The 9296-nt window shown below is 44.3% G+C and overlaps 1 protein-coding gene across 1 annotated transcript; it reads left to right on the top strand.

The window, feature by feature from the left end:
* Window positions 1–2938: 2938 nt before the first annotated feature.
* Window positions 2939–7339, top strand: SMIM4 (small integral membrane protein 4). Its single transcript, XM_004676080.2, has 2 exons — window positions 2939–3189; window positions 5792–7339. Exons 1-2 carry the CDS (start codon window positions 3039–3041, stop codon window positions 5881–5883), a joined length of 243 nt encoding a protein of 80 aa, XP_004676137.1. The 5' UTR covers window positions 2939–3038; the 3' UTR covers window positions 5884–7339.
* Window positions 7340–9296: the final 1957 nt, after the last annotated feature.

Below are 9296 nucleotides of genomic sequence, written 5' to 3'. Positions count from 1 at the left end.
TCAGCCCGCCGGCCAGTCAGTCGCCCTCCGACTGCGCGCCCGCCACGGTGGCCGCATGCTCCTCACAGCAGCGGGCCAATGGGTACGGCGCGAGGAGCCCGGCCGGCCAATGGGCGCGCCCCTCGGCCCCGGGGGCGGGAGGTCCCGGGACAGGGTGGGGCGAGCCCCTTCCCCCAGTCTCGGCGCGCTTGAGGACTCGGCGCCCCCTTCGGTAGCCTCAGCGGCGATGGCGGCTCTTACTGTTGCTCTGGAGGTCTAAGGGCCTCGGGGCGACCGTATCTGCGAGGCTCCGGACGGTTGGGGCGCGGAGAGGAGAAAGCCGACGTGCAACGGGTCCACCCGGACCCCTGGGTCTCCTTCGCTTCCGCCCCTTTCTTCACCTTTGCAAAGCCTTTGCCCCTCCCCCCAGTTCTGCTGCGGCGTCCAGTTCCCGGTCACTGGCCACTGGCTGCCGGCAGAGCAGAGCCCGAGCCGTCCCACTCGCTGAGTTAGGCAATACGGGCCCTTCCCGAGGGTTCCCCGGTGCCAGTCCCAAGCTGAGTGAGACCCCGAGACCCGTAGGCGAAGCAGCCTCTGCCCTCTTCCTCACACAGGTGGAGCCCTTCTAGCACAGGCGATCTCTTTTAACTCGGGCAGAATGGCTGGGCCTCCGTGTGCGGGCCCGGGGTTCTCTGCGACTGCCGTATTCTGCCTCAGGGAATGGCCGCACCCACCCGCCCCACTACTTTCTTCCTGCGCACATCCCCTCAAGATGTCGCGGTCCCTTCTAGCAAGGATGCCAGGACTTGCAACGAAAATTTCCCCTTCCCACTTGGAGCCTACTCTTCACCTGCGTGTCTTCTATTCACTCAGGCCCTTTGTCTGAGTCTGTGTGCTTCCCAGCAGGTCGATGGGAAGCTGGCCCCCCACAGGGTGCACTGGGCTTAGAGTCATTCACTGCACCTTGTCAGAAGACCTATGATATACCAAACCCTGGGCCAGGTGCTGGTGCAGGTGCGGGATGGAAGCTGAAGGATGGGCCCAGTGTTTGTGTGTGTGTTGGGAGGAGGTGAAGGGGGGAGAAGGGTTGTGCACCCCCGAACCTCTGTGACAGAGACGTTGGGGAGCTAGCAACAGGTAGGCAAACATCTTCTGGGTGGAAGTTGGACACTGCGAAGTCTGGTCCTCAGAGCCACGAACAGAAATGAGGGCAAATGAGGGCGAGGCCAAGCAGGTGCACTCGGATGGCATTGGGCCAGAAGGCAGGCGTCCGTGGCTCGACGACAGACCTTACTACAGACTCCAGGTCCTGCGTGCTTTCTCTCCTCTCCAGCTTGTTTGTGAACGCTTGTGCGCACTACTGTACTCTTGGCTTGAAGTTTTCCATTTGACTTTTTTGGCTTGTGTAGTGTAGTAGTGTCTTTTCAAAGCTGTTCTCCAGTTGTATTTTTAGGTATGAGGCAACAGCTCCTTACAGATATCTTCAGCAATCAGGGCAACTCACAAAGGGTGAAGTCTTTGGAGTCAATATGCTGCTTAATTAAAAACAAAAAGTTTACTTTTACATCATTTTGGCCTTTTTTTTTTTTTTTGCCTTTTTCCATCTCAGTTGTAATCCCCGTGGGCTTCCCATCATCAAATCACCTGTGTGCCATCGCCACAGTCCAGTGCACTTCCCCCGCCCCCCTCCAGGTTTTGATCCTATTCACCACTTCACTTCTGTAAAATGTCTCTGGTATATAGTTGTTCATTATTGTTATTATTTTCTCCCCTGGTCCTTTATACTCCTGCTATGAATGAAACCATCTGGTATGTTTCCTTTTCTTTCTGGCTTATTTCACTAAGCATGATCCTTTCCAGCTCCATCCATGTTGCTGCAAAAGGCATGTTTTTTTTTGTTGTTGTTGCTGAGTAATATTCCATTGTGTATATGTACTACATCTTTTTAATCTAGTCATATTCTTTTGGGCATTTGGGTTGATTCCATGTCTTTCTGATTGTAAATAAAGCTATGCTGCTTAATTTTTTAACTTCTTGTGCTTCTTAATTTCTCAGGTTCCTCCCGTCTATAAAAAAGAGATCATAAAAATCAAAGCAAGATTCTTAGGTTGAGGAAAATGTAAAGAATTAGGGCATAATAGATTATGATCATATTATTATTTTAGCTTTTGTTAATTGATTAGTTGCTATGTTCTACGTAATGTTAAGTGCTTTTTGGGCATTATCTCACTACATCCCTCCCTCCTTCCCCATAAAAAAAGGTCTCGGTTTTGTAGACTCGGGAATTGAGCCACAGACTAGCTAAGCAAATATGTGTGGAGCAGGGGTATAGACTGACAGAGCAAAGCCCATGCACTTTAACTCTCCTCTCCTGCGATATCGTGAATAAGATGATGATACATAAAAGGCACCTACACGTCTCTGTGTAACTTTAAGTGCCCCATACGGGACAGTTTTTATAGTTTTAGAGTTGCTTGCTTGTCACAGATACATTAAACTTTTGTTGCGGTAATGATAAAGTTCAACTTTCAGCAGTGCAAAATACCTATCAAATTCTGTTAGTTTTAGAAATGTCACCAATCACGACCCCGAAGATAAGACGTCCAGTGATTGCATTTTAATATGTGGTGCAGTACACGTTCCGTCCAACAGAGGGTCACTATTTCTATCAGGACCTTAAGCAAAAAGATGGCGGTGGCAGTGTAGGGGGCGCGGCGGCCAACTCTGTTAGGCTGCCCCACGGAGGCGGGGGTCGGGGAGCCTGGGAAGGATGGTCGCCACGTGGAGGCCCCGCCTCCTGGGCGCCGCCCCGCCTCCAGGACCCCGCGGTCGGCGCCAACTCGGTCGGGTTGGGCTGGCGAGTCTCACGGAGCACGCGCGCTTTGCCGCACTCCGATTGGTGGAGCCGCCGCCTGGCGGTGGCGCAGGCCTGGGGTCCACAGTGCTCAGGCTGCCCGACGCGACAGGGACGGTGTTACCCAGGCTCTCTAGTCCAGGGGCTGTGTAACGCCCATCGTGCCGGCTTCCACCGTTCCCCTTCTCCACGACCTCGTTGGAGCATGTTTTCTCGGGCCCAGGTGAGGCGGGTTCTGCAGTGGGTTCCCGGGAAGCAGCGACTCGGCGTCTACAGGTTCCTGCCCTTCTTCTTTGTCCTGGGAGGAACGATGGAGTGGATCATGATTAAAGTGCGCGTGGGCCAGGAGACTTTCTGTAAGTGAGGGTGTGTGTGTGTGGTTGGGAGGGTGCAACGGCCTCCGTTACTTTTCAGGAAGGTCTGAGGCTGGGAGGGACCCAATCCCCTGGGAGCTATTCCGCACTCCCCTTCCTTCACCCCCAAACCCCCACCCCCCAGCTACTTTTTACCTTGTAGGAGTTAAGCCCAGCTCTGCACTGTTTTACCTTGGACAGAAGGGCAAGTGCATTTCCACTTACATAACCAACCCCTGCTCTCTTGTAAGGGGACGACTTAATAGTCACTTTGGTGCCCAACCTTGAAACCTTTGCACTTAGGAGGGCACGTGACTTCCTCTGAGGCAGCTCTGCTCTCTTGCCTCTACTTTCAGCGAAGTGGATGGGACCCTAAAGAGTCATCCACCCTAAAGAGTCATATACGCTTCTGCTAAGTGGACTGTATTCTTCAGTCAAGAACCTCTAGGGTCAGCTTGGCTTAGTTGATTTTCACTGTCTTTACAGCGCAGTCACTTGCACTACCAGCACTGTGAGGTTTGACATTGCTTTGTGAGGAGTAGCTCAGTATTGGCTAGTTCCTCGTCTTCCTTTATTTATTTTTTTAAAAGATTTATTTATTTATGCATACAGAACTGGGGTAAAACCAGAGGTGCAGGGACAACGAGAGGATTCACCAGAGACAGAGTGGGGAGCAGAACAGCAGATGTAATTAAGTACACTGCTGAGTGGGGCAGCAGGCCGGTCAGGGGAGGTTTGCTGTGTCATATGGGTCACCTCTGGGGCGGGGATCGAACTCACAGTGAAGAGGCTGCAGCTCACTTGCAGTGCAGCGCTTTAACCTGTGGTGCCACCAGGGAGGGTCTAGGCTAGTGATTTCCCAACCCGTTGCCCCTTTCTTCTTTGTCCTTCTGAAACAGGTATAACTGAGGGTCGAACTGCCAACCCTCATTAAAAAAACTGCTAGTACTTTCTATTTAGTTCTGTTCATCCATTCTTCAATATTTAGTAAGCACTAATAGAATACTTAATAAGCAAGACAAAGAATCCTTAACCCCAAAAGAACTTTAATGGGAGGAGAGATCATAAAGACAATTCCTATGTGTGATCATGCTCTGAAAGTGTACAGGGGTCAGGGATGGGGAAAAGCATAGGTGTTTGTGTTGGGATGCCTCAGTTGTACTAGTTGGTGTAGACTTCCATCCAGCAGAAGTTATCATGTCATATAGGACCTGAAGACTGAGTAGGTATCAGCCAAATGAGGTAAGGTTTATGGAGTTTTGTCATCAAGTGGTAAGGGGAGATAAGGAGTAAAATTGTTTGAGGGACTAAAGCAAGTCGAGGGAGAGGTAAAGTTAGAAAGTTACTTGAGGGGGGCTGTAAAAGGACTGGAGAACCAAAAATTTATTTCAAAGAACTGAAGGGTTTTAAGTGCAATGAATTAGCATGTAGAAAATGGCAGGAACTCAGCTGGTGTGACTGTCCAGGTCTGAGATGGTAGCATCGCCTAGGGTGGGGATATAAATGATGCCAAGAAGTGAGCTGAGAGACACTCCAGAGGTAGTACTGATAGAGCTTGGCATATGAACATAGGAGATGAGCAGAGCCTTCTGGTAGCACAGCTGGGGCAGGGGAACATAGGCAGGGACTCAACATTTTTAATGTGCTGAGGTCAAGATGGCTATAGAGATCTGAAGCCAAGAAAGCAAATCTGAGCCACAGATCTGAGGTTGGGGATCTGTTAACAAGTAGAATGCAATGAAGGTGTCAAGTCAAGCCCCAGGGTGACTGAGAGAGGCAAGGAAGGAAACCAGGAAGATTATCACAGAAGAGGTTTGTCAGTTTGACTCTGTGAAGAAGCTAGCCCTCCATCTCCTCACTTCCCACTTGAAGATAATGCTGATGCTGTTCAGCAAAGAGGGGATGAGTAGAGGTTGGAGATTATACTATAGACCTTGAGAAGGTAGAATTCATGAAGAGTTCTTTACTCTTGGTGCTTTCTGTGGAGAAAATTATGTCCATCTGGGGTTGGGTAAACAGTCAGGGTCATGACTGAAGATACTGGGTTGTTAGGCATTACAGTGGACATAGATATATCAGTTGACCCTGCAGTGCAAAAAAAGCAAGCAGGGTGAGGCATCGAGGGAGGCAGATGACTCTGTAGTTGGGGTTTTGTCATTAAGTTGATATTGATAGAAGAGGGAATTTCAGCTGGTTTGGGCATAAAGAACAAGAAGGGGCTGGCGGGGCAGGAATTCAGGACCAAAGATGTGGGTTAGTTGGAGGAGGTCCAATGATAGGAGGGTTAGAAAGGTAGTAGATGTGGTCAGAGCAGAATATTACTCCTTCAGAGGGCAGAATAGGAATTGTGGGGGGAATGGAAGTGAGAGAGGTCTTAGAACATTACCAAGATGCATGACAAGACAAGATCTTATCTTTGAAGATATCAATTCATACCCTGCTCTTTAAGTCTAGAACTCTTAACACAGTTTAACTTTTGTTTTAAGTTTATTTTGGTATTAAGTTGAACATTCATGTTGACTGAAAAATAGGTGACAGATTATTGGTTACATTACTCAGATCTATTTCTTTTTCCTTAAAATTATAATTCATTTGTTTGATACAGATGATGTCTACCGTAGAAAAGCCTCAGAGAGACAATACCAGAAAAGGCTGGAAGATGCATCAGAGATTGAACTTCAGCAGTCAATAAAGTAACTATGAAATTTTACTACTGGTTCCAACACCATTAAGATTATTTTGTTCTTATACACAAATGCCTTTGTGAAGAATATTTTAATTTTCCTCTCTGCTTGAATACTTCACAAATTATTCTTGGACAGCACTTGAGCGAAAATTATTTCCTTCCAAAACCCATCTGCCCAATGAATCTAATCTGTGAAACATATTTTGAACAATTGAAGAATCAATCAGGATGCTTTTCAGTGTCAACTGTTTGTTAACTTGTTTTTAGGCAACAAATGATAACCTGATCCACTTTTTTTGCAGAATTCAGATTTAGTAGTGGACATAAAAGATCTCTACTGCAAGACATTTAAATCAGGACAGTCATACTAGTTACACATCTGTCGCTACTAATTTGTAAACATTTTATTAGGGTGGTGGGAATTTCTGACTGACAAGTTATGTTAGGTGCTCTTGTGACAATACAATTAACTCTTCCCTTACCTGGCTCCAGTAACATACAAGGGCTGGCCCTCCATGAGGATTAGGGAGCATCAGGCTTCATACCTCTTTCTGATGATGTTGCTTTCATCTTGCTGCTAAATATAAATATATCATTTGTTCCATAAGAAAGTGAACTTTACAGTGAACAGCAACCAGAGACTAAAGCTAAATCAGAGGCTCACTGTTGGGACAGATTTTACAATTTGCCCCAAAATAACTTTGGGTCACCTGGTAATAAAAGAAAAGGCATCTTTCCAGGCCTAGATCCAACATAACTTCAAACAAGAAGATGTCTACATTAAAGAAGACTAAGTTTCAAAATAGTTTCTAACTATTGCTCTTGAATAAAGCAGCAGATAAAACTTAAGGCCACAAGATATCTTAAAATTAACGGTCTCTTCCTAAAATTTTCTATGAATTTTTTTCTAAGTCCATTTATTTAAAAATCCTTTTCATCTAAATAAAGAGCTACTGAGTACTTAGATCTCATTAAAGCAAACTCTAGAGCCACTCACTGCACAGACATGACTAACAGCACTTACCACTTAAAGAGTTCCTGGTAAACCTAACTTAACAGGTATTTTAGTGACAATTAGACTGCTATAAAGAAATTGTCCCAATTGTCTGGCCTTATTCCATGTTTTCCTTCAAGTTTTACAAATAGTATTCAATAGACACAGAAAAAAATATAACACACCTTTTACAAAAAATAGTAGTGAATGCTATAATAAAACCTCAGGAAACCTGTGTCTGCTGTGGGTTCCTTCCCTAGCCTACCTTGCTGCCTGCACTGCAGAGAATCACTATCCTTATCCTAAATTTAATCAGTTCTTTCCTGGAGTTTTTTCTTTTTGGTTACAAAAACGACAACATTTGAATCCTTATTGAAGGAAACAAATCTTTGAAGATATTAGGACAAACTCAAGACATTTTCAGAGCATGTTAATATAGACGACAGATTAAGAAATTAATCTACTAAGGTACAACCTTTTAAACTTTGCCTCAAAAACATTTTTTAAAAAAGATTTATTTATACATATAAAAACTGAGGTGTAGTCAGAGGTGTGGGGAGTAAGAGAATTTACCACAGACAAGAGTGGGGAGCAAAACAGGCAGATCTACTGAAATAAACTGCTGAGGGGAGCAGCAGGTGAGGAGAGTCTGCTGCGCCATGTGGGTCACCTCCCTGGCTGAGGATGGAACTCATGCCACTGCTGTTAGTGATAGCTTGACAGTGCTAAGACTTTAACCCCTGCACCACCAGGGAGGCCTCAGCCTCAAAAAAAAATTTTTTAATTTACTAATATGGAATATGACTTTGCCTTAATCATACATTTGTACTACTAAAGGAACTTAATTGAAAGTGAAAAGAAATGTAATAATTTTATAAGCTGCTTACAGGTTATAGTGCAGGTTATAGTGCCCCCTTAGTGTGGCAAGACAAAACAAAAAAATTTAACCCAAATTTAAGCACACCACAATATATACTCTAGAGTGACAAAAATATGATTAGCATTAATTGCTAGAATCTATACTGTAGTGGTGGGGATAGACTGGACTTTGAAGCTTCACATTTGCCATCTGACCCAATAAGGAAAATACCTAAGTTAAACACACAGGTAACTGAGGGCTGCTACCTTGCTCGTCTAGCAGTCTGATTTTAGAAGTCTTGACTAAATTTTTAATGTTAAAACTTAATCAGGCCAATCTTTTTTGTGAGTTTTCACATGGCATTAAACTTTAAAAAAAATAACATACACTCTTGGACCGTATTTTCTGAAGTAATTTCCAAGTAAAGAAGTTATCAGTTCTTAGTCTTCACATAAGCATGTTAAAATTGGAATTTTTTTTGCCACATCTGTTATGTGGCAAGAATCTTTTAAAAGATGTCTTTGTATAATAAGACAAATAACTACAACTTGGGGCTAGAAATATTTTATAAAGCTTCAGCACTTTCACTTGGCTGACCTACCACACTTACAAACTAAAAAAGAACAGTAATAGCATAATATGTTTGCTTACTATATTCTGCTGGAGTATTTATACATCAGTTATTCAAAATATGCTCATGAGTGCAGATGGCACGATAGTCTAAACTTCTAGGAGAATAGAACCACAGGGATTTGCAAAGTGATATTAGAGGAAAACAGTTGGTTGATTTTACCAACACTTTCTATTAAAAACATGATAATGTTTTAAGAGCTTAGAAGCATGTCAGAGACAATCCTGGGCCAATTGTCTCTTCTGGCCACAAACAGTTGACTATCAAGTTATAATGCTGTATGATACAGGATATGCTTTCCTTACCTTTTGCCATTAGTAACTCTTCATTTTTAACTTCAGCTTGTATGTCTGCCCATTCTGAGGACATGTTTGGAGTTCTTTGCCAGCCTGAGAGATGTGGCAAGGGGCACAATGGGCTATAGTCTTGACTATATTCCCCTTTCATGCTAATGCAGCCTGAGCCCTGAGCCAGAACCTGGGCACAAATTTCACCTCCTCTTTCAGCTCTCTTCCCTTCAAATCTCAGTCGTATCCTTGACAGCATAAAAATCAAAGTTTGTGGGAATTAAACTCACTTGAAACTAACATTGGACACAAGCTTAACAGAACAACCAAACCTGGTTAATCCAAATCACTTTGCAAACTCCATTTTTATTTGAATTAAAAAGCTGTAGAAGAACAAACATATGATACATACATATTATAAGACTAATTACCACTTAAACCTCTTTTGATACAGAAATAATAATAAACCAAGTTTTAATCAGATCTGAAAATGTTCAAGCTCAAAAGTCAACACCACCAATTTGGAGATTTTACACAAACAAGTATCCCCTCTCAGTTATTCCTCAGGAAGAGAAGGGTGAGTTCAAAATCAAAACAATAGTTCAAGGCCTTTTAAATCAGTTGGCTATTTTAAACCTATAGGGTTCCCTCCC

This window comes from Condylura cristata, unplaced genomic scaffold (assembly GCF_000260355.1).
Source record: "Condylura cristata isolate star-nosed mole 26May11 unplaced genomic scaffold, ConCri1.0 scaffold00004, whole genome shotgun sequence".
Classification (NCBI taxonomy): Eukaryota; Metazoa; Chordata; class Mammalia; order Eulipotyphla; family Talpidae; genus Condylura; species Condylura cristata.
The sequence above is the reverse complement of the archived record's forward strand: the minus strand, read 5'-3'. Positions and strand labels throughout refer to the sequence as shown.

What these genes read in the sequence shown, in the direction of transcription:
- SMIM4 (XM_004676080.2), top strand. Translation starts at nt 3,039, where the DNA reads ATGTTTTCTCGGGCCCAGGTGAGGCGGGTTCTGCAGTGGGTTCCCGGG. An exon ending in CGTGGGCCAGGAGACTTTCT is followed by an intron (nt 3,190 to 5,791) that starts GTAAGTGAGGGT and finishes TGTTTGATACAG; the next exon opens with ATGATGTCTACCGTAGAAAA.